At 36.9% G+C, this 26,507-nt stretch overlaps 1 protein-coding gene across 2 annotated transcripts; it reads right to left on the reverse strand.

Annotated features, from left to right (window-relative positions):
* Nucleotides 1-13,310: 13,310 nt before the first annotated feature.
* On the reverse strand, nucleotides 13,311-26,480 carry LOC121375422 (MAP kinase-interacting serine/threonine-protein kinase 1-like). 2 transcript variants are annotated; one of them, XM_041502865.1, is made up of 8 exons: nucleotides 26,405-26,480; nucleotides 21,134-21,323; nucleotides 20,786-20,889; nucleotides 20,087-20,345; nucleotides 19,583-19,728; nucleotides 18,880-18,983; nucleotides 18,085-18,384; nucleotides 13,311-17,505 (listed from the first exon to the last, which is right to left on the reverse strand). In XM_041502865.1, the coding sequence occupies exons 1-8, from the start codon at nucleotides 26,441-26,443 to the stop codon at nucleotides 17,205-17,207; spliced, it is 1,443 nt and encodes a 480-aa protein (XP_041358799.1). In that variant the 5' UTR covers nucleotides 26,444-26,480; the 3' UTR covers nucleotides 13,311-17,204. The 2 variants fall into 2 exon arrangements, with proteins under 2 accessions (XP_041358799.1, XP_041358800.1); XM_041502866.1 differs by lacking the exon at nucleotides 26,405-26,480 and adding an exon at nucleotides 23,409-23,665.
* Between the last annotated feature and the right edge of the window lie 27 nt (nucleotides 26,481-26,507).

Raw genomic sequence — 26,507 nt, forward strand, 5'->3', positions numbered from 1 at the left:
AAGAACAACATTAGTTCGTAATTAGCTACTTAGTAGTTAGTCAGTCGGTCAGTCGGTCATTCAGTTTGTGTGTTTGTTTGTTTGTAAGTTCGTTAGTTCGTTAATTAGTTAGTTAGTTAGTTAGTTAGTTAGTTAGTTAGTTAGTTAGTTATAGTATACGTACGATTCTGTACGTCAGACTGTAAAATATATATCATGACAGTTTGTGTAGGTTTTGGTTTCTGTGTGTGTTTTGTTTATTTTGCTTGTTTTGTTTTTTGGTTGGGGTTTTTTCCCTCCTCCTCTCTCTCTCTCTCTCTCTCTCTCTCTCTCTCTCTCTCTCTCTCTCTCTCTCTCTCTCTCTCTCTCTCTCTCTCTCTCTCTTGTATCTAACAATTTTGTATCTGCTTAAATCAACAACGAGGTAGTAGGCAGGTAACAACGATCCAGAAACATGCCGACGTCAGCTTTTTATTTTTGATAAATAGCTGAAGTCAATGTCTATTTTTATCTCAGTGGTAAATCCCCACAGGTTGGCGTGACCACAATGACGTTTAAGTCTATTTGCATCTTCAAATACTGGTTGGTTGCCATGGGCTCATGTTTTATTCGGGAATATTTACATCACGCGCGCTTGTGTGTGTGTGTGTGTGTGTGTGTGTATTATGTGTGGAGTGTGAGAGAGTATGTGTGTGTGTGTGTGTGTGAGAGAGAGAGAGAGAGAGAGAGAGAGAGAGAGAGAGAGAGAGAGAGAGAGAGAGAGAGAGAGAGAGAGAGAGAGAGAGAGAGAGAGATATGGGAGACAGGTGTGTGTGTGTGTGTGTGTTGAGAGAGAGTGGGGGGAGGGAGAGACAGAGGCAGACAGACATACAGACAGAGACAGGAGAGGAGGGAGGGAGTCAGAGAAATAGATAGACTGAGAGAGATGGGGAGACAGGAACAGAGGGAGGGGAGAGGGAAAGGAGAGTTGAGGCAGCGGTATTTGTATTTCGTATTTTACCGGCCTCTGTGGTGTCGTGGTTAAGCCATCGGACATAAGGCTGGTAGCTACTGGGTTCGCAGCCCGGTTCCGACTCCCACCCAGAGCGAGTTTTAACGACTCAATGGGTAGGCGTAAGACCACTACACCTTCTTCTTTCTCACTAACCCCTAACCACTAACAACTAACCTACTGTCCAAGACAGACAACCTAGATAGCTGTGTTTGCTCAGTACAGCGTTCTTGAACTTTAATTGGATATAAGCACAAAAATAAGTTGAAATGAAAATCGCATTTTATAAACTGGGTGGAGACATACAATAGATACTCACTTTCAATGAAAAATAAATAAGCATAATAACCGACATTAAATATATATCTGCTACAAGTTAAAAAGTGTTTATGTAAAGACTTCATTTAATTCACAAGAGCTGACGTGTAGTGCAAATACTGCCAAACTTCGTCACTACACATAGACGTAGAACTACACGTAAGCAATCTAAACTTGTCTACCATATCCAAAAGATTAAAGGGAAGTTGTTATAAAGGAATGTGCTGTATGTTGTGTCGTAAAAGTTGTTTCTAAGAGCGTTATAATAAATGAATGCCTACAAAGCTTGTCTGTTTGCACATTGTGACGAGATCTCACTAGAGTACACGACGTTTATTATGTTGTGATCTATCGGTAACGGTACTAAACCAACCGTAAACTTATCACGTGATGTAAATACCTGACTGGATCATATTGCTGTAAACAATATATGGCTTACCTTTCACAGTACACGTACATACGTCTAACTGGTAAACATACATCACAGGGGAAAACAAACAAACAAACAAATAAACATTTTTAAAATTTATTTTTAAATAAAAATTTTAAAAACCCACCCAGAAAAGCCAAGACCCCCCTTCCAAAAGACAAAACAAAACGAAAAAACCCCACCCCAGAACAAAACAAATCAACAAAAAACTAAACAACAACAACAACAACATTTGAAGGCAGTGTCTGTCCAAAGGCGGACCCAGAGAGGGGTGCTAAATTCCTCTACACCCACTTGAAGGGCGGATACCAACTTTTCTCTGGAGAGATGGCACTGAAAACTATAGGAGTTGCCGAACTGTCGGTTTTTGATTGTACGGTAAACTGATTGTTTAACTGTTTGGTAATTAGGGTCCGAGAGCGGGTGCACACACCCCCCCCCCCCCCCCAAACCCGACATTACATTTGAAAATATTTTAAATACATTTATTGTTGGTGTGGGTTGTTTGTTTGTTTTTTTGTTTTGTTTTTTGTTTTGTTTTTTGTCTTTTTATTATTATTAGTTGTTTGTTTGTTTCTTTCTTTCTTTCTTCTCTTATTTTTTAAACAACAACCAAAAAACAAGAATACAATTACCCCAAACAAAGAACAAAACAAAAAACTTAACTGAAAACCCATTGTGAGTAAGAAGTCTAGTTCGACCGTAACAGTTTACTTTCTATATACAGTGGCGGATCCAGAAATCCATTTGTTGGGGGGGGGGGATGACTTGAGGCGGAATGTCAAAGGAACTTTGGGGAGGTTTGGAGGGGGATTGTAATTTTTTTAAATTAATTATAGTAAAATTATAACTGCCGCAAATTTTAGGGGGGCCCGGGCCCTTGCGCCCACCCCCCACCCCCCACCCCTAGATCCGCCTCTGATATATACACAGGCAGTATTCTACACCGGATTCATCTTAGTTTTTATGAAAGTTCCGTCCCTATTTTGTGGAACCTTCTTTTAATATTTAATAACTCCTAATTTAAATTATGTAAAAAGTCTTGTATCCTGCGTATTTAAAATTGAAAATCAAATAAAGACAGAATGTTCTAGTCACATTCAAAACTTTTATTAGTGAATACAATTCTGTGTGCAAGAATGCGATAAATTTCCATTTAGTATTTCAGAAGCGTATTGTGTGTGATGTTTTACATACCCAGGCTAACGTGACGTATGCAATACCAACTATATATATATATATATATATATATATATAGACAGATCGAACGTTCTGGAACTATAAATAAATGGTAATTTCATAATGGGCTTATTTATTGTTAACGCCACGTCAAACACGTCAAACACTTGTAAATAAGAAGAAAAAACTAGTCCGTCGGTCTGTCTGGGTTTTTTCTTTTCTTTTCTTCTTTTTTTCTTCTTTCTTTCTGTTTGTACGAGTCCATCGGATTTGAAGATATATATATATATATATATATATATATATATATATATATATATATATATATATATATATATATATGCACAGTATTATAATAAAAGAATATATTATATAGCGTACGATTTAGTGTGAAAGTAAGGTTGTCAAATTAGCGATGTTGTGAAATCAGTGATATTTTCAGTAATATTGTGCAATCACTGAACATTCGCTCTGTGATTTTATGAATTAAAGTTCTTTGTTAATATCGAGGTGAAATTGAAATTCAAACTGTGACGCCACGTGTTTATCTATCAATATAAACTATTAGTTATTGAAATTATGTGGACGTAATGTTTTGTGTGGGTATATCATTCAAGCTATAATATTTATATTTCATAAGAAACAAAATGAACTATTTTCAGACGCGTGTGCCGAAGGGTTACCACCACACACCCCTGCTTCAAGCGAATTTTTGTTTTCAATATTTATTTTGGTTTTTTTGGGGGGTGCATGACTTCACCGGTCCCTAAAAATTTCGCTCTTCACTGTGTAGATCCCCCTACAGAATGTCCTGTACACGCAATTGGGTTTTAGTCATTAAGCATTTTCATTCATTTCAACTTATTTTCGCGCTTATATCCAATTAAGGTTCAAACACGCTGTCCTGGGCACACACCTCAGCTATCTGGGCTGTCTGTCCAGGACAGTGGGTTAGTTATTAGTAACTTGTTAGTGGTTAGTGAGAGAGAAGAAAGTGTAGTGGTCTTACCCATTGAACCGTTAAGAATTCGCTCTGGGTTGGAGTCGGTATCGGGCTGCGAACCCTATACCTACCAGCCTGTAATCCGATGGCTTAACTAACCACTGCGTCACCGAGGCCGGTGTCATTAAGCAGCAGGTCATGTCAGAGGGTTTAACGTGCACATTCAGAGCAAGCTGTTGTAGCGCACGCCTGTCCTGGGCACAGGTGCCGGCCTCGGCCGGCTCCTCCGTCCAGGACAGGAAAGGGGTAGAGTGGGTTGGAAGGGGGAGCACCAGCAGTCCGACCGGGGTCGGTAACAGGTGGAGGGTGGTATGGCGCTATGGAATTTGGGATGTCCCGTAGGATTAAGCCAAAGAGAAAATGTGCGCATTTTTGTGAAGGAAGTTAGGCGCAATTTTGAACGGTCCGCCAAAAAGTAAAAAAGGGAGCTACATATAGTTTTGGAAGATTAGTGCGCCGAGAGTAGCTCGTTAAGGGGACCTAGTAGGTTTTGAAATGTCTCATTCATTCATTCCCTAGGTTGCCCATAGGTTGTTCAGATCATATTAAGCAGATGGTGACTTCTCCTTGAATCATTAAATGATTCAAGGCTCACGCCGTGTCTGGAACTTTCCATGAAATGTGGTCATGACAAGTGATTTATTCGTAGTAAAGTGCAGCTAATGATATTCATCTCATGTGTACACTGTAAAGACTATATCTGGCCACAGACCACAATTAATTTCCGGATATGGGAAGATAACTGTTATCCGAGGTAATTTATCAACGTTTAGTGGTACTATTTTTATAACACACGAGTACGCTCATTGCTGTTTCCGCAAATACGTAAATATAGACTGCGCAAAAAATCCCGGGTGTCAAAATTCCGGGTTTCAGTTTCATAACGTCGTAATAAAAAGTAGACTTATGTATTTGTTGGACTAAAAATAACTCAGGGATTTTTGTAGTTTTTGTTTGGTTTGGGGAGTGTTTAACTCTTTTTTGCCCCTTACTTTTGGGGGTTTTCTAGTTTTGTTTTGTTGGTGCATTTATAGTTCTCCAAGGCAAACGTCTATTGTCCATTTTTCTGGTTTCAAATAGGAGAGAGAGAGCGAGAGAGCGAGAGAGAGAGAGAGAGAGAGAGAGAGAGAGAGAGAGATGGGGGGGGGGGGGGGCTTTGTTTTGCGTTACTGGTGACTTCTTGTGTATGTTTTGGGAATAGTGACTTACATACGGTATAAGGCGACAATCGAGGTGTGAGTGTTCCTGGGACAGCTTGCTTTAACCTTAATTGATTGGCACAATGAAATTGAAATGAAATAGAAAATATTGAGAGATGTCTGTCTGACGATGTACTCTGACGTTTCACCACATTTTGGTGCAGTGCATTCATCTTGTACAGACGAAGGAAGGAAATATTTTATTTAGCGACTCGAAATATTTAATTTTGCGACTCGAAATATTTTATTTACCGACTCAACACATTTTATTTACGGTTATATGGCGTCAGACATATGAACAACAATTACACAGATATTGGGAGAGAAAACCCGCTGTCGCCACTCCATGCGCTAATCTTTTCGATTAGCAGCATGGGATCTTTTATATGCATTATCCCACAGACAAAATAGTACATACCACGGCCTTTGTTACACCAGTTGTGGAACACTGGCTGGAATTAGAAATAGCCCAATTGGCCCACCGACTGGACCAACGAGGAAACTTAAAGTTCTTTTGTTTAACGACACCACTAGAGCACACTGATTTATTAATCATCGGCTATTGGATGTCAAACATTTGGTAATTTTGACATATAGTCTTAAAGAGGAAACCCTCTTAATTTTTCAAGTAGTAGACAGGATAGCAAATACCAGCGCCTTTGATATACCAGTCGTGGTGCACTGGCTGGAATGAGAAATATCCCAATGGTCGCACCGACGGGGATCGATCCCAAACCGACCGCGCATCAAGCAAGTGGTTTACCACTGGGCTACGTGCCGCCCCTCCGATGACAAAAGATATATTTGGCAGACAAAATATGAATGGATCGTTTTGATTCTACCCTGAACTTATTTTGAAGTTTTTACGAGATGTTGATTTTCACTCGAAATTTTAATATACTTACCAAAATTCTTTAAACTGAGTTTTTAACTTCATTTTTTTTTTTTTTTTTTTTTTTTTTTGTATTAATGTTAATTGATCATCAATTCATTGATATATTTACCATTGTCCGACACCCAGTAGCCGATATTTTTTTTTGGTGCCGGGGTGTTGTTAAACATCCATTCATTCATTTATCTGAACACGGTTTTTGAATGGTGAAGTACAGTAGTAAAGTACTACTCGCCTGATGCACGGTCGGTGTAGGATGGATCCCCGTCGGTGGGCCCACTGAGCTATTTTTTGTTCCATCCAGTGATCTACAATAACTGGTGTACAAAAGAAAAAAAAGAAGGAAAAAAAGGCCGTGGTATTTACTATCCTGTTTGGAGGATGCATTATATAAAAGATCACTTGCTGCTAATTGAAAAGATTAGCCAATGGCGTGGCGACAGCGGGTTTCCTCTCCAAATATTTGTGTAGTCCTTAACCATATGTTCGACAACATATAACTTTACATTCTACAAGGTCTAAAAATTAAACTATTTTGATCAATGTTTACTTTGAATTTGGAAATTTAAATACAAATGTTTCTATTTCGTTGACAATCTCTTAGACCCGTTTTTGCCATGAATCTTTATGTGTGTGTGTGTGTGTGTATGTGTGTTCAAAACCACGCTCTTACACGCATGAACACAGATACACATGTACACACACATGTACACACACACACACATGTACACACACACACACACACATACGCGTGTACACATGCACACACATGTACGCACATGTGTACACACATGTACGCAATCATGTACGTACATAAATACACACACATATACACACAAATGTACACGTACACACGTACGTACACACGCACACACACACACGTACACACACAAATACGTTTACGGACGTCGAACATTGTAAACATTATCGTCTAATGTCATTTACACAATCTCATAACGATAGGATAGTCCGAATAATTCTTTTCTTTAACGACGTTGACGTGGTCGAGATCTATCTAGAAGATTCTGGACGTTCTTGTTCACTGGTACAGTCATTAACACGTAATTATTACGACAGGATGTGTGAATCTGATACCACTGCAATCTTCCTATGTCCTATCTTCCCTGGCGTAAAATGAATTCTTTACACATTTATCGACAGCCTGGAAAGTGTCTCTTTATTTTCTCTCCTTAAAAAAGAAAAATCTGAATTCACCCATTATTTTTATTATTGGGAGGGGTGCACCTCAAAAAGGGCACTTGTGTGGACGTCAGTTTTTGTTAAGGGATTTATCTTACGTTTTTTTTTTTTTTTTTTTTTTTTTTAGAGATGATGGGGGGGGGGGGGGGGGCGACTAAAATTACATATCAAATACATGCTCTTGTTTAGAATACCAGTGTCTGTATATCTAATATATTTGCGGTCGTATGCGAATGTTGGTAGCACTCATTTTTCATTTCAATTTGTAATATTTGTTGGGGGTTAACATACACACAAAATTAGCATTAGGTGGACAACAAACATCTAAAATATATACAGAAACTGATATTCTAAACAAGAAAAGTATTTAATTCGTCATTTTCGTCATTAAAAAAAAGGCTATGTTGGTCTGAAACATTTTAAAATGTAAGAAAACTCGAGACAGTCTCTTTAAGTTGTTAAACATACACGTTCGCGCGAATGGGCAACACCCTTTTGTGAATTCGTCACGGATTACTATTGTCTCCAGATCAACGTCAGGGTGCGTGTCAAGACTCAGGTGATTACACAATAATTTAATAAGAAATGTAGTTTTATTCCGTAATGTATAACATGAAGCAATGAAGCCAGGTATATTATCTCGGGCATAAAAGCGGGAAGCTTCTAGAAGCAATCGGAAACGCCACATTATGAAATGCTATTGACTGGGTACGTCTACTCGCACAATGACAATACAAAAAGCTGGCCGCATTTGACATGACCAAAAATAAGCAATGTCATAATATATCATACTGTGTGACTTAGGCGTCATACGAGGTATTAATATATTTAGATCCGGGTTTTCTTCTTATTGGGACGGGATTTAGTTCAGTCGGTTGAGTGCTCGCCTGAAGTGCTTACGTCGCAGAATCGAACCACCTCGGTGGATCCATTCAACTGATTGGGTTTTTTCTCGTTCCAACTAGTGCACCACAACTGGACAAAGGCCGTGGTATGTGCTTTTCTGTCTGTGGGAACGTACATATAAAAGATCCCCTGCTAGTAACGGAAAAATTATTTAGCTCCAGTGGTGTCGTTAAACAAAACTCTTCTTTTTTTTTCTTTTTTTTAACCAAAGTGAAACTAATAGTATTTTCGTCATTCCCTACATTGAAAGAAAAACAGTTTCACTTTTATTAAACATTTCAGGTGCTGTTGCAGAAAAGGTCTGAAAGAGTAGGCCTACCATTTTTAGTTTTAAAAGTGCCATTTTTGTCCAGTTGGTATAGGTTATATACACACCACTGTGCGTTAATTGTTATTTACTGACACCTAGTTGAGTCACGTGCGATCGAAACAGTCTAGACCTTCCCTGCAAAATTTCCTACATATGCGCTTGGAGCCCAAACAAAATGTAATAAATATTTAAATAAAGCTCTTCCAAGAACTAAAAATAGACATGAGCAGTGTTGTTTTACAAAACGTCACTTTATTAATAACTGGGGTGGTATTTTTGTTTTTAATTTTTAATAATGTAATGTTCATATATTTTTGTTATATACTGTGTATTAGCCTGGCTCTTTAAGCTTTTTAATAATGAAATTCAACAATAATCCGCATTTTTACAATATAGCGAACGACAGCTTAAATTATATATGTTAAGTATACCTTTAATGTTACTTTATTGTCTGAGCTATTTCTAGTTGAAAAGGAAATATCAATCTAATTAAAATTAGCTCCACTATTACATGTGGATCTAACAGCAGCCCGTTGGAGCTCATGTCCAGTTGACCTTTCATTCAACCAATCAAAACCGTACTTGCAAAATCATACCAGTGATTTGAGTGCGAGTGCGAATAGTTTTTACATGCTCATATACCACTAGAGTTTCAAGCATGTCCGTCCAGGGGCCTGTCTCTGGATAGCCAGGGACTTGTCCCGGGACAGAAAAAAAATTAAGCGGACTATTTTAAAATTTACATCCAAAAATTAATATAATTAATAAAGAAAATTCTACTCATTAAATTTGGTCGCTAGATTAGATCGGGTGGTCAAAAAGAAATTAGATAAGATCGGTGGCCTGACTCGGGATGGGGATGGGGGGGGGGGGGGGGGGGGGCGGCAGAATTTTGAAAATAGCAATTAGTAAAAAAGTTAATAGAATTTTTAAAAGAAAAAGAAAAAAAGTTACAAGCCAAAAATAAAAAGAATTGACTGCTCGGTCGAATATTTATATAATTTGGAGCATTTTAGAAGGACAGTCCAAAAATAAATAAGAGAAAGAAGAGAGGATCGGACTATTTAATAATATTAAAAAAAAGATAGTAATTTCGACAAACTTTTGACGAAGGTCTAAAAGTTTAAAGTCCGATCTATATGTCCACGTGAGTGAGTGGCCTCGTTAAGGCCGTTAGGGTGCACAGCTTGTAGGAACGAGATGGGTTGCATCCCGTCAAGAAAACCCCTAGAATGACAGTCAGTAGACGTTGGAGGTGTAGTGCCAGGGGCGTGGCGTGAGCTGGACCTGGGGGGGGGGGGGTCGAATATGAACCAAGTGGACCTTTTCTATTTTGTTTTTGCACCACCAGAAACTCCATATGTATAAACCTGTATGTTTTAGTTTTGAAAGCGGACCATTTGCTTCAGCCCCTGAGTGCTGTGCTGAAATACAGATCTTGAGAAGTCGGATCCGTCTTAACGAGAGAGAGAATCAGACTAGGGTATAGTCCAGTCGTCATAGGTTGGTATAGTGGTGCGGCCGGGCCCGACTCGGAGGATACGAGATGGTATCACAATAAAACAAAGTAAAGTCTAGAAAAGAGTAGTAGTGGCCGACCCCACTTCCTATTTCTTCTTAGAGTGGGACGGTCAATCTTCCAGTGCTGCTAGGACAGGCTCGGACATGTAGAGACTAAACGCGAACAACCGTGGCGTTCTGCAGAATGGCCGTCATACGAGTCACGAAAAAAAACAAGTCAACACAGTTAGACGGAGAAATGACGCGGAGGCAAGGAATCTCGCTAAAAAAGAATCCAACCTGATGGTGTAGACTGTCGAAACGAGAAGCGTTCCAGCGTTGAATCAGTTCCAATGGCCGCATACATCCCAGTAGAAAACTTCACTTCGCTGACAAAAACAACGAAGTAAAGGATCCCCAAGTCGAGCCGCGAAAGCACGTGTAGTGTGCACAAGAGAAACAAACACGTCTTGCCGCGTTGAGCTGCAGACTGGGAATGCCAGTGATTTGAAAAGAATCAGAGAGAGAGAGTCAGACACACACACACACACATTAAAATGCATACTCCTACAGTAATTTTAGGGCTTAACAATTAAGAGTTGTTAAATAGGCCATAAAATGGCAGTGACGGTTATACTGTGCAGAAGTCATCTGTTCTTAAAAGCATTTTCACGACACTAATGCCAGTAAAAAATGGACTTGGAGGCAAATGTGACAAAAATGGCAAAATGCCAGTGTCAGTGTACACTATTCCAGGACATATTTTGCGGGAAGTGTGCTGGTGGTAGAGTGGTGGATCAAAAGAAAAAGGATATTCATGGACCAAGTCGTTACAAGTTTTCCCCCCGTCTCAACCAATGACGTGGGGTAGGGGGTCTTATCTATTGGTATATGAAATAAAGAATGAAAGGAATGACCTGCCTTCCCGCCTTCCTACCTGAATATAGCTCAGTGGTAGAGCGCTCGCCTTAGATGCGATAGAAATCGGAAGCAAAATGCGTATCCCTTATAATAAATAACCTTTTAAAATATACTAAGTTATCGTTGGACAAGCATTCCTTGCCTACCCGCTTTTTAGCTTGTCTGCCTTCTGTCTGCCCTGTCGGTCTCCCTGCCTGCCTGCCGTCTGTCTGCTTGCCTGCCTTCTGTCTGCCTAGTCTGCCTGCCTGCCTACCTACTTACCTGCCTGTCTGCCTACACACCTGCATAGCCTACCTATATGCCTGCTACATGCATGCCTATCTACCTACCTACGTGCCTGCCTGTAAATGCAAAAATGAAGATAGGTCGTAGAAGTCCAAGGCAAAGAGCATTTCACTTGCTGCTGTTCGGAGACATCAAATAACCATTTAAAATGTGCTGAGTTTTCGTTAGACAAGCATTTCTTACCTACTCCTTGTCAGCTTGTCTGTCTGCCTGTCTCTCAGTCTTATTTACCTGCCTGCCGATTTACCTGTATATTTACCTGCATGTCTGCCTACCTATATGCCTACATATCTGCCTGCCTATCTACCTGTATGCCTGCTTACATACCTACCTGAACATTAAGATGACATGTCGTAGGAGTCGGAGGAAACATGCATTTCCCTTTCTGCTGTTCAGGTTGTCGATAGACAGGCATTTCTTACCTACTCACTTGTCAGCTTGCCTGTCTGCCCACTCGCTTGTATGTCTGCCTTCCTGCCTGCCGACCTGTTAACCTTATTTTACACGTATACTGGAGAATTTGAAACCAATTATTATTAGACACAGTAATTTAGCTTAAATGTGTCCAGTTTCTATAGTAACGTTCTCTAATAATCTGCAAAGGTAAAATTGCTTAGATAATTATACATGCGTTGTGTAACGGAGCTGGTCTGTGGAATATTATGTCTAGTGCATTTTACACAAAAGCAGTAGTCATCCAAAACCGTTTCAACGTTACATTATTTAACATCAACCAGAGGTGGATCCAGGATTTTGTAAAGAATGGGTCACAAAATTCTAAAATGGGCAATATCAGTTTGTCGAAGGCAAATGAGAGGAGCACCCATAGGAAGAGAAATCTGTAAGGAAATTCCGGAAACAGTGAAATAAAAGGAAAAACGTTATTAAACGCCAGAGAATACAACACACCACCGCCACACCCATTGCTAGATGGACATTTGTACGGTTATGATCGCTCTTTCAAATGTACAAATGTCCAGCCATCTGAATAGATAAACACGTTGTGGCGCCAAATCTGTTTACAATGCAATCACGTGATTACGATTTTACAAGCCTAACAGGTGCCCTAATTTCAGGTGATAAACACTTGTAAAATGGGACAAGGTCTGGCTAATGATTGGAGATTGCATGGGCTAATTATATATGACTATAGTCCGTCCCACTGGGAACGCCCTTTTTCATACTATGAAATATACTACAAGTTATTTATTTCTGAGCCGATATATTTGTGGATGGGGGTGTTGTTGTTTGTTTGTTTGGGGGTGTGGGTTTTTTTTTGGGGGGAGGGTGTCATTATTTCCAGAACTTTTACTTTTCTTGTTACGTCAAACAAAATTGAAATTAATAGCAAAAATAACAACAATTTGAACGACAAAACCATTTTCCACGATCATGACCGTATCTCGGCACAATACAGAGTCGAATGGTCATTTGACTAAATAGTTATTTATTCCACGAATCTCTATTTAGTGCCTCGTCTATAGCAGGACAGCCAGTCCCGAGGAGATCGTTTGTTGGGCCCCGTTCCATGAAGCAATCTTGGCGCTAAGACCAGCTGAAGTGCATAACTACCTTCGTGGAACGGGGTCCTGGACCACTTCATGGGCTACTCTTTTTGATTAGCAGCAAATTATCTTTTATATGCACCATTACACACAGGATAATACATACCACGGTCTTTGTTACACCAGTTGTGGAGCACTGGCTGCAACAAGAAATAGCCCAATGGGCCCACCGACGGGAATCGATCGCGCATCAGGCGAGCGCTGTACCACCGAGCTACGTCCCGCCCCAAAACATAAAAGCTAGATTCGATTTTTAGTTTGTTTTGTTCGACCCAAAAACACTACACTTAATTTATAATCAGATATTGGATATCAATATTTGGTAATTCTTGACTTGTAGTCTTAGAGAAAAAAAAACCCCACATTTTTTCATTTGCAGCAAGGGATGGTTTGATGGGATCAACAAACCGCAAAGTGGATTTGTTTACGACAGTCACAAACGAAACTGTTATGGATGTCAAAGACCATGGTAACCAACAACATACTTTTAAAAAAAATACATTGAAACAAAATATAATTTAAAAAAAAAAAAAAAATTCATTCCTGAAATTCGGACCAATTATGTATATTAATACATATTACTACCGTGGATCAATTCAACGCATATATGTACAAACTGAAAACAAAACAAATTGAAAATATAATTGCTTTATTTTTTTTCCAATACTTTTACAGTTGTTAAAAGCTTGAAATGAAGGACAATAGTTTCTTCACATTAGAAGTTTTTGTCCAACATGATTCTTGGCCATTTGTATCAAGTAGTGTGTGTGACAAACAAATTCAACATTCTTAAATATATCACTTCAGAAATATTCATCCAATGTATCTGACCTGCACAAAAATATATCAATGCTATACAAATAAACAAAGACTTATGCAAGGATGACACAAGAAAAAATAATTTTAGCTTAATATTCTACTCAATAAATTACTTAAGTTACATACTAATTATGCTTCCTTTTATGGTTTTTAGTTTTCTTTGGATGTCTTTATAGCAATTATTTATGACACTGAAATTTTGTGGTAAAAAAAACCCCAGTTTACAAAATTATTATTATTTTATTTTTTAAGTAACCAAAAATGAGTGGAAACAAACGAGGAAGCAGGCTTTTAATGATTAACCTTGTAAGTAAGCTTTTTTTTTTTTTTAAGTCTTGTATTAGTTTAGTTTCATATAAATTAGAAATGGACTTTAGTAGAATGTTTACAAGTGTTATCACACGCACATACACATCTCAGAAAATACAACCCACTGATGTAGGTCTGCTAACATGATGGAAATTGAAACAGAATATTATGTTTAAAATCTGATACAATTTAACAAACAACACAAGATAGTTGGAACAGTTAAACAGCATTAATTATGCATTAACAACCATTACTAGCGAGAGATCAACTTGGCAGAATTGTTATTTTATTAAGATCACCAAATTCATGTCAAATTTTCATTTTAAAAAATGATACTTCATTTACTGAAACCAATCTCGAACATGAAGACTTGACAAAGCTACTCCAAAAAAACCCAGTTTGCTCCATCAAAATGTTTGTTACAAATAAAATAGCAAACCTGCCACCATCTCTCATAAAGTCAATAGCACCTTTGTATACACGAAAATAATGGGATCTCTTGTTTCTATTCATTTATTACATCAAAGACATTTGATAAAACTTTTTTACCTTTTTCCTTTATTATGTAATAGGAATTTAAATTCATTATGATAATTGCACAGCTACCAAACTGGAACAACGTTTTTTTGATATGCGCGAAAGCATTATTACACACAAGAGATTCACATAAAATGCCACAAGGCACATTTTTTAGCAGCCAGCAGCACCACTCTACCTCCACCATCAGCTTTTGGCCTACCATTTTATCATATATCACAGATAAATTCATTATGTCAATGCTCATGCCAATGGACAATATCAATGTCTTCCTAACATTAAGCACTGCAAGCACTAGGAATGCCAAACAAATATCCAATACCAGCGGTGGCACTCCCTCCACATCTCACGTCACTTGGCATGAAGGATTCACAAAACAAACCGTCATAAAAACACACCGTACTTTCTTGCAAGATTAAGACACAATCGCGGGCAGTATGACATAACTCTTGCAATGTTATTCCAAAGCTGTTAGAAGCTGTTAACAAGGCTTCAGACACAAATCACTCTACTTCATAATATGCAACTGTCATGCAGCGTTTAGTTATGCAGGTGAAGCAAGTGTAACCATCTCAAGCCATCACTAGCAACAATCACTAGGTATAAACATTGTTCTTTGCCACAAACAGTATGGAGTGAAACCACAACTCGTGAAAAATACAAACCTATACTGTTCAAATGCTCCCTCAAAGTTATTCACAGTTCCAGTTTTAAGAAAATATGGAATAACTAAACATTTACTTTCAAATTTGGTATATGTATTAAATAGGTTACTTTTTAAACTTTTGATTTAGCAATTCGCCTGTTCTTAAGGACAACAGGCAGCTACTATTACTTTTGCAATCATAGACTAGCATAAAACCCCCAAAAGAATTGTCCCTGTCCTCCACAAAAAAACATAGCTGACAATGTTACACTGCTGTACAAACAAAACAATTTGGTATTTTAAATGGGGTGACAAACATCAAGACAATGAAAGTCTTGACTTTCCAAATGTACAGTTAAATGCAAAACAGTATAAAATGAATTCACCTAATATGGAATGCCCTTTGACAACATGGACAAGGAAATGAGCTCAACTAGACTATGATGATGATGATTATGATGATGTATGGCATCAATTCTGTCAACAACTGTCAATGTATGGTGGTGGATTAAACAAAACAAACATGCAAAACACAGGTTCTGCCACATACTATCCACCGTAAACGTACATACATGCAATGTTTTAACCACCAATGCTGTTCCAGCAGATGGAAACATTTCTTAAAAACCTTTTTTTCCAATGATATGAGATCAAGTGAGGTATGTACAGAAAAAACCACTCACAAACACACCACGTGTGTGGTGCAAGCCGAATTCTAGACCTGAGCATCAACTTAAATATGTTAAACTTCCACCCCGATGCAGCACACACCTTCGTGCACCGGGAATACACTGTCCTCACAGACAAACGTGTCCATAAAAATATGCAAAAATACAAACGTAATAAAAAATAACATGATGGGTGAAAATTAATGTATAACAAATGAGCGTAAAATGGCAATGACTAAAATACTGCATCTCCCACTGCTTTGATACATTCACCGAAATCAGTAGTGTTATGATCCGTTTTTCATTCCCCAATTTGAAGGAAACCAAAACCTATGATACATCCATCTCAAATGTCTATTCTGATGTCTGGAAGTACAAGATTAACATTGAAAATTTTGTTCACATTAGCAATTAAAATGACAATGTGATTTACAGCACATTCCATTAATATATTAATCAGGGCTAAAAATTTGGCTTTTTTTTTCACGAGAATGTGGATTCCCATGGAAGCAGTCCACGGGAATCCTCCGATTCTAAACATTTTCAGAGAAGAAACTTTATCAACAGTGTTAGTATATAGAATTGTGTGTCATGTGCTACTAACTGTATATGGATTAAATAAACCAACTTTTCAAAGATTGCTTATTCGTAAACAGCGCATGGGATACTTCTGCCGATGTATTTTGCGCATTGGTTCAATGTTTGTATGATATTACTGAAGCACATTTTCACAACCGACAAAAAGATGTATTGATTAAAAAGAGCAGGTAATTCAAGGTTAAGAACATAATATTGGCGAATTAACATAGAAATGTCTGATGTATTACTAAATTTGGAAACACTTAATTACTGTCTATTGGTATGATGTAAGAACTGAACAAACATGTTCCTTTCGGTTCTCTTTGTTGGCAATTTGGTTCGTAGAAATGGACCAACCACCACTTGGCTCCAGGCCAGACTAGTCTCAATAAACCACTATGTTTCGAACATGCACATATTCGAATGTATGCTATGCTTTTGAAGCCAGTTTAAACTGAAGCTTGATAACCAGACTATTTTTTAAATATTTTTTTTGTTTTAATTCTGTAACGTTTTACTCACCAATTATTCAATTTAATAAATTTTGGAAATATTTTATGCAAATCCAAATAAGATTCGGATGTTTTATGCTTGTGCGAATCATGGCAAATTTTTAGCCCTGTTAATCGAGAAATGATGTTCAGAGATGGGCATAAAAAATTAAGTCCCTTCATGGAAGGAAAGCATTCTTAATTTTTTTTTTAATTAAACAATTTCAAAAAATGCGCACACACTTCCTTCAAAGCTGGGAATGAAAAACAAATGCACTTATTTATCACAAATCACAAGGGTATAAAAACCTCAAACTTCATGTCTTATCAGAACTCTTCCATACACTCAATAACTGCCAAAATACACTTTGGATGAAAGACTTCGCGTTTGCCAAATTGGTCTGACCAATGACTGTTCTTCTAACAGGCTCATCTGTGTAACTTGTTATCTATTGTCAAATATTGATTGTAGACCGTTCACGCCCAACTGCCAGAGCTTGGTAGGCTTGATGCACTGTCGGCACTTGTGCTGGAGCCACACATGTGGTTGTTAAGTGTCGTCCTGCGCTTGGCCAAACTCGATGTACCAGGTGGCGACAATCTCATGGATAAACCGATATTAAGAAACTCGTCGGCCGAATCAATCTCCTCTTCTTCGCTTGAGTCACGACCAAACGTAAACTCTGGGGTTTCCGAAATGAACAGATGTTGCTGCATCATTCGGTTGATAGAAATAGCTGCCTCTGCAAAAGACTCCAAATCTTTGGTGCTATTGTTGCTGAAAATATATAAAATGGAGAATCGATTAAGATACAGTAAGGTTGTTTGTTCTAAATGTTTTTGAACAGAACAAAAAAAAAAAATATGTACCAATGGCAATTAACTAAATGTTTAGAAATCATCTTCATTATTAAATGATCTTGTAAAGAGAAAAATTCTTAGTGAAACGGAAAACAACTAGTTGAAACTGATCCAGTTTAAATACTTTACTCAGTATTACATCCTCAACTACAGAATGAAGGACAGGATAACAGTATTCACTTGACACCTCAATTCATTTTAAACTACAGCTACTTACTTCCGTCTCAAAACCTGATATGTATAGTAAAAACAAAAACCCACTGTTGCCACACAAACTATCTTCTGAATAGCAACCAGAGATCTTCAATATGTTCTTTCTTGTAGACCCCATTGCATCTTGTGTACGAGAAATGGGTACTAGTACAAATGGAGGGTTGGGAAAAAAATAACTAGAAGTAAACTCACCCCACCCCCAATGGCATGTCCCACAACTACTCAACTAGTTCCACACACACACAGACTTCGAGGTTTACTACTACAATTCCAGTCTACATACCGTGTGAGAAGGTGTGGGGTGGCCAGCGGCGTGGCGGACACTGGCTGAACCAACCACTGATGGCTGAGCACCTGACTCGCCGAGTAGCGCTTGCGTGGGTCTCGCACCAGCAAGTGACCGATGAGGTCCTTCACAGAGTCCGAGATGTGGCACCACTCGTTGTCGGGAAACTCAAAGTAGCCGTCCTGAATGCGAGTGAACAGCAGCTCTTGGCAGTCCTGACACGCCTCCCCGCGCTCCCACCCACAGTCCTCACCGCACTGACCGTAGAATGGAGGATACCCGCATAACATGATATATCTGGGGAAAAAACATGGTAAAGAACAATCAAAATACAATAATATAAAAAAAACCACTTCAACATATATTTAATCTTTAACTTTTTTTAATGTATCATCTTTCTTTAGCATGAAGTATTTTTTCAAAGGAGAATAGTTACAAGATATACAAAAGAAAGACATTTACATGTCTGGATAGGCAATAGAATGAAAACAAACATGCATAATAAAACAGGTACCGATTACCAAATTAAGATAGCATTAGTTCAGTTAAGATACATTATGATTTAATAATGGTGGTTTGAACCAAAATTATGTCAGTCTAATTTACCCAGTATAATGTCATAGTATAATTTAATGCAGATTTAAAAAAATATAAATGCACTAAAAAATAAAAAAATAAATGAATATAATACATTTTTTTTAAATTAATAAAATAGCAACAATAAATTGTTAGCAACTAAACACAAAATATACCAAAAATAATAATAAAAATTTAAAAAAGGTCAATACTTACAAAATAATTCCTAAACTCCAAAGATCACATTTTTTATCGTAGGAGAAGGATTCACCAACCCAAGCATCAACCACTTCAGGGGCCATGTACTCAGCTGACCCAACCTGAAAGCAAAGCAATTTACGTATTACATTTTGTCAAATATACTTAGAGAATTGAAACATTAAATTAAAAAAAAAAACAATTCTCAAATAACCAGATTCTTGCCTCATCAGCCCTCTACATCAACTTTTCAATCTAGGAGCCAGATGGCGCCTAACTGGCATTTTTAATATAAATAGTAAGAAATGTTTCAGTCGCCAGATGTAGAGGGCCTGCTCATCCACCCTAAAAAAATATGACCATTTTTAATTTCACAGTAAAAAGCAATAACCAATAAAAGACCACTGAAAATAAAAACATAATGGAGATAAGGAAACCCATTTTATTATTAAGACACCAAACATTCAAAAATAGTCCCATTTAGTTTACCATGGAAATAGTTTATCACTGTTACTGACATTCTTGTCAAATCATTTTGACCAACTAAAGAACGGAACCAAAGTTAAAAGACTGTTTTGTTTAATGACACCACTAGAGCACATTGATTTAAATATCAATCATCGGTTCGAGGTGCACTGGATGGAACCAAAAATAATCCAGTGGAAATCAATCCCAGACCAACTACGCTGAACAGGACCAAAAATAAAAATAAAACACTTACTGGTGTTAAAAGCTCAGGGGTTCTTCCTCCATCTTCATTCTTTGGCACACCGCTGGCAAGATCGAAGTCACAGATCTTCAGGGGCACAACATTGTCAACAGACAGACACAGGATGTTATCTGGCTTCAGATCTCTGTGAGCAATTCCTGAATAAGTACAATGTACAACAAATTTAATTAACATCCTCGATGAAAAACTAATTTAATTAACATCCTCAATGAAAAACTATGTTAAATTTTTTTTTTTTTTAATTCAGTTTACCACGGTTAAGTCAACCAATTTTTAAAAAATAATAATCACAATAAAAATAAATAAAACCCATTATTTTTTAAATCTTAGAGAACTGAAAACTTCAAACTATCCATCAATCAAAAGCAAATGAATTGTCAGTCGACACACATATGGAGTGCCACAACCATACTTGCTAATCATTTATTGCAACTGATTTTGCAAACAAACGAACAATGTTATGAAAGAAAAATGCTTAATACACACACACGTTACCTTTATTGTGCATGAAATCCAGGGCGCTGGCGATATCCCGGACCACAGCTTGAGCTTCTTTCTCAGACAAGTGGCCACGCCGTTCGACGTTCGCCAACAAAGTGCCGCCGGCCATCTTGTGGAAGACCAGGTAGAATCGATTCTCCTCCTCAAAATACTCCACCAGATTCAAAATATTCTCATGACCTTGGCACATACTGAAAATCTCAATTTCTTTGAACACTTTGCTCCTCTGCATGCTGTTGTTCTTTTCAATTATCTGGAAAAATTAAATGGGAGCACAAACCGTCAACATAACTGTCAGATCAAGGACACTTTCAAAAGAATGAAATGTTAACAACCCCCAAGCTTAACTAGTAATACATTACAGCTTACACAATTATGATTTCATTATGAAGATGGGGCTCACACTGGAACAAATTTTGGTTTAGCCAATTTTCAGATATGTATGTTGAATATTTCCTTAAAAATTATTGAAATGTGGTTAATTTAAGGAATATGTTATTAGCCAAAAACTAAATGATGTAGCCACTTTGAATAAAAATTAACAATTGGCTAATTTGCCCATGTACAGGGCGAGCCCAGAAAGATAATCTTAATATTTTTAACAAATACACCCAGTTAGACAAGTTTCAAAATCCTCACAACACTAATAACAACTAAACAACTACATGTAAGCAAAACAAAAATCCATCTTACCTTAACTGCATATTCCCGGTTGTCATTAGAATTAATACTTTTAAATGTCTGAACTGAAGCATAGGATCCACGTCCCAAAACTTCGCCAGTAGGCTGGTACAGTTCTGTAAACAAAATTGTATGTATTAATACTATTATTAAGATCACATTAACACTTAGGAAACTTTGGTGAACAAATTCAAACCACTAAAGTCAAAAAGATACATACATGTATGAATTAACAATTTCAGTAATTAAAATCTTGAAACCAAAAAATAGGACATTCAAAACAATTGCACAACTGACATTCAACTTGCATCAGTTAAAAGAAATATGTATCATCAACAGTTACTATAAATGTTAAATTACCTTCAAATTTTCTGGCATGGATATCGGCTGCTTTTCTTCTCTTTTTCCGACTTGTCTTTGCCGTTGGTGCTTGGTGGTTGTTATCTACGTCCGAATTGAAGACCATTTCAATTTCCATCGTGTGAGCATAGTCAAACATAAGAGAATTTGGTCGAACTGGACTTTGTCCAACTTGCGTATTTTCTTCTAGCTGTTAAAATAAAAGGGAAATTGAAATTATTGTACATGACGACGATACCTGCAGGGTTGAAAATTAGCCTGTGGCAACCTTTATTGGCCAAGGGTGACTAAGAATTTTACAAAGGTAGTCTGTTGGGCGACCATTGATTTTAGTGCCTGGCAAGTATGATACCAGTTAAAAAAGAAACTGAATCGAATGGCCAATGTGACAAAACACACCATGTCACTGCTGGCATCAACACCAGATCTGGCAGGATCTTTGTTTTGACAGCACTGGACTGACCACTCAGTCTCAGCTTCTACAATTTTGGTCTGGGCTGTAAACAAATATAGCTCAAAATGTATTGCAGACACTTGAACTGTTTTTAATGTCATCGGCTTATTGGAATGGAATGGATATGCCATAATTTTCTAGCAGATCTACTTTTTGACATTATTAAATTTTATGGTACAAATTAATCCTATTTAATCAGCTTACTAGTATTTTATTCTGGGACAAAATCAAAATTTATTTTGTAGTTTTAACAACTGTCCATTAGTACAGAGATTATTCAAAATGTCAAGTAATTGGCATGTAAATATAAAATTCAAATAAAAACATTAATTTATTAAATTGTAAACCATCTGAAATAACTTTTTTTTATATAGTAAGTTCAATGTAAATAAAAAATATATACATTTATAAAACTGCACACGTTAAATCTTTTCTGATACAGGTTTTGAGGCAATTGATGGAACATCCAAGGTAATCAACGACAAAACTAATACGAGATCAGGGCTGTATCTCTGCGCAATGCAGAGTCAAATGGGTATTTGGCAAAATGGCGGACGATTCTATCAATCATTATCTAGTGCCTTGTTTACAGGATGACAGCCACTTCCGGAGAAATCCTTTACTGGAGAGTTCATTCCCCGTATGTTGCCATAGAGGACTGCCAATCCCAGACGCGCACCTTTTAAGGCTTTAGTCTATGTACTGCATTATCGATTACTTCAGAATGCAAGTGAAGCTGCATAAACTGGCTGTTCTAGCATTTTACTTTCCACTGTATTAAAACATATATTCAATCTGTATCATTTAATGGTAATTTGTAAAGAAACATTTTTATTTATAAAGGATTTCTTTTTCAAAACATGATATTTGGGTTGGTATGGGTTTAAAACTTAATACATTTTAATAAGAACGAAGGACTTTCTTTTGGCACTGTCACTAACCCTAACTCTGTTTATAATAAGTATTTATAATGTTCTTTACATGTGACAGTGCCAAAGGAAAGTCCTACCATTTTTTGTTTTAAAACACCAATAAGACTCCTTCCAAAATTATGTAACACTTGACAACCCCTAACCCCTTTCCTTCTTTTTTTTTTTTTACAGACACGGGGTGATGGATAAAAGTGCTGGTACATTTAACAATTAAGTTTTTCTACTGCAATATTTCGGTCTATTTCATAGTTTATAGTCCGTCCCACAGGGAACACCTTTTTTCATGAATTTACTACAAGTTGTTTATGTCTGGGCCAATTGTCTGGTAAATTGCACACAATAATAGTGTATTTTTGTTATTTCCAAAACACTTTTGCTGTTCTTACATCAAAGCTGAAACCAAACTCAAATGATTTACACCAAAAAAAAAAAAACATGTTTAAAGAATGACTATAGTAAAAGAGACAATTAGCCTCAATTTCCGGGTTTACCCATAATTTTGGTGAACACTCACTTGTGATTTGTGAATACATTTTAAAAAATAGTAACTGTTAAGAATGTATCACACTGTGCAAATGTTATCCATTTACCACTACTGGCATTAGGCTACATGCAACAAATCGAAACGAGCAACGCTCGCCTCACAACGCATTACTTCATCGGCTATAAATAGCAACAGTAAGCAAAACACTGTGAAGTCTGAAGCCAGCAAGACAGTAACGGTCAAAATCGTCCAAAATAAACGCTCATGCAAAACCATTTTGTTATTAAATTTATCACAAAAACGATATGCACTTGGATAAATTTAAAATAGAAAATGTAGTAGATACCCGTTAAGACAAAATGCTTGAAACAACTAAACAAACTAAAGCCTTAAAGGTCTACTTACATCTTTCATGTTTCAAACATTGTTTGTAAACAAAAGCCCCTTGAAAAGGTCCGTTGAAAGGATAAGCTTCGAATTGTTTTTAACTCCGTTTGTTTCTAAAAAGTGATTATAATACTGCTCTCCAACGATCAATAACTGCAGACTCCCTTGTCATCAACATTTTGGCTTCCAGCCCTACTATCAACTCAACTATCCATTGTTAAAAGACTCATGACAACTTTGCGTCAGCTCCGTCAGCTTTTATACGGGCTCTTGTCGACGTGGATGGTGTGTCACGCCACGCAGCACCAATCATATGCTACCAACCTTTGACATGTTTACGTTGAGTTTGCAAATACTACTCGCTAGACAACAGATTACAGGTATTGAGAGTAGTCATCAAACGGAAAATATGATAACAATTCGCCCATTAACACAATTATTCGCCTGTATGATTCAATAAATAAAATAAATTCGCAATTTATACACATAAACAGAAACACAACACATATTCTTTTATATTATCTCATAAATTGTTTATAACATCCTCAGATATGTATTAATGTTCAATAAAATTAAAAAAATAATATTAAAAAAAAAACCCCAGTATATACCTATATTAAAAAAGTACAAATAAATACTTTAAAATAAATAATAGATACACCCAAATTCTTGTTTTTATTTTGTTATTTTGTTATTTTGTCAATACATTAAATATAAAATTCAAATTTAACTTAAAATCCATGACCAACTGTTTAAATAGTACTATTCTCATTATGATGAAACTTGAATATAATATATATTATATATATATATATATATATATATATATATATATATATATATATATATATATATATATATATATATATGTATATATATGTATATAAATATAATATATTAGCTAGCATATCCAGTGTAATCAAAGTATGCAATATTTTTCAGATCACACACTTTCAGAATTTGATAACTTTGCAAATTAGATGTAAATTAATCAAGGTCGATGCACTACGTTTATTGACATTTAAGCAAATGTACTATGGTGACACTCTATAACTGAGGTATACATTCATAGTCATCATTCAAAAACATTTAAATAGCAAATTTACACAGAAAGCTGTTGTGTTCAGAAAACAAAAAACATTAAGCACTAGTTTATTTTTATGTAAGGATATCCAAAATGACGTCATTCAAGTTTAATGTCATTTCCATTGAAAAAAGACACAGCATCACATATTCTTACGTAATTTGAATAACTAGTAAGGGCAGACTGGAATTAAAGTTGCATATACAGTTTACAAAAACATGTTGTATTAAGAGATTATTGCGAGCCTCAGGCTCGCACAATACATTTATTCTTAATATATGATATTAACGATACCAAAGCATATGAGGGTAATAACCTCTCTATATATATTTGATAAAAAATACAATTGATCCAAAGTTAGTGGGTGTAGTGTTTGCTGAAATAAAGATTGTGTGGAGAACACCGTACATGTACTGTTCTCAAATTTCTTGACATGTGATATTGAAAACCTCCCGGTAAACTGAAACACCATACTCAACTTATTTCAATGCCTGTCTTGGCAGGATATGCTCACTTTTTGCGAACACCTGATATCATCACCATCATGACAATCAGGCATCGAAATAAGAATGGTGTCTGGTAACCCATTTACAAGTTACCACAAAATATAACCTGGTAACCTATAGGTTTCCACAACTATATGAAAGTTAGAATTGAATTCCTATTACTACTACGCGGTCGTTCTGAAATTGTAACAGTGCGCGCGAACATCGGTACGAGAAACGAAATCCGGAAGTAAATTTATCTAGTGGGCGCTGCTTAAACGCAGATTGCCAAAATTTGCTTTGCAATTGCACAAGTGCGCACGAACATCGGTGCAATTTTGTACGAGAAAACAAAACGCGGACATAAATTCATCTAGTGGACGCTGCTTAAACGCGGAGTGACTTGCGCGCTAACATCGATGCAATTCCTGACGAGATAATGAAACGCAGAAGTCCTGAATGCATTGCCTGGTTTACGTTCGGAAACGAAACTACCGTTCGTTGAAATTTTTGACTTCTCTAACATGTGGTAACCTCCCGGTAACCTGAACGACCATTCTCAACTTATTTCGATGCCTGACAATGATTCATGAGTGCATGTCATCATGGCTGTACTTATTCTAACGAGCTCTGTCCGGTGATAGCTTTCATTTTGTAAACTAGTCTGGTAATGGTGATGCAAGATCTAGTAAAGGATCTCCTCGGGAGTAGCTGTCCTCCTACAGACGAGGCACTAGACAGAGAAACATGCAATCATCCACTGTTTTGCCAAACGCCTGTTCGACTCTGCAAGATTGCATTGTGAGTTTTTAACAGCTCATTGGGAGGTCAGGGTTTTTGCCAGAGGGTAAAATTATGTACTCGGTACCGTAAAATCGTGAAAATTAATGGATCATAACTTTTTGCAATTTTTGTGTCACAGTATAACTGCCCTGCAAAATTTGTCAAAGCACATGAAGCAGTGTCCAATTTCAAAACATTTGAAAACCAAATTCACCTAGGCGTACTTAAGAATTTTGTATGTATGTACTCTTTTTACCTACATACTAATTAAAGAATTGTTTGGATTTTTTATATTGGCATTGGGAAAGACTTTCCTTTGGCACTATCACTAACCCTAACTATTTATTATAAGTATTTATAATGTTCTTTATACGTGACAGTGCCAAAGGAAAGTCCTACCAAAAGAAAAGTCAATAAACTGCATGTTGACTACAGAGCGATATAAAATTCAATACACGACAGTTTAACGCATTAATTACTATAATGACAAGTATTATATAGAAAGTAGTATAATTTCGTCATGTTTACAAATATAGAAATTTGCAAAACAGTGATGAAATAAACAGATTAACAAAAGAGTCATTTTGATTTTCCATGTACCAGTTAGTGCATATTAATCACGAACCATTCTTTATACAGTGACAGTATTTTCAAAAGTGTACCTTTGTCATTTCTATAAGCAAATTCCTGTTATTGTCCATCGTTCCTCGTCTTCCTCCACCATTTTTGTGCCACGGCCTTGGGACGCAGATCATCCGGAATGAG

Source organism: Gigantopelta aegis, chromosome 6 (genome assembly GCF_016097555.1).
Source record: "Gigantopelta aegis isolate Gae_Host chromosome 6, Gae_host_genome, whole genome shotgun sequence".
Lineage (NCBI taxonomy): Eukaryota > Metazoa > Mollusca > Gastropoda > Neomphalida > Peltospiridae > Gigantopelta > Gigantopelta aegis.

Bases quoted from the DNA above. Each gene is read 5' to 3' on its own strand.
- LOC121375422 (XM_041502865.1), bottom strand. From the start codon at position 26,443: ATGGACAATAACAGGAATTTGCTTATAGAAATGACAAAG. The intron at 20,346-20,785 runs GTAAGATGGATT...TAATTTTTCCAG, and splicing joins ACCGGGAATATGCAGTTAAG to ATAATTGAAAAGAACAACAG. The intron at 19,729-20,086 runs GTAACGTGTGTG...GTACTTATTCAG, and splicing joins GGATTTCATGCACAATAAAG to GAATTGCTCACAGAGATCTG.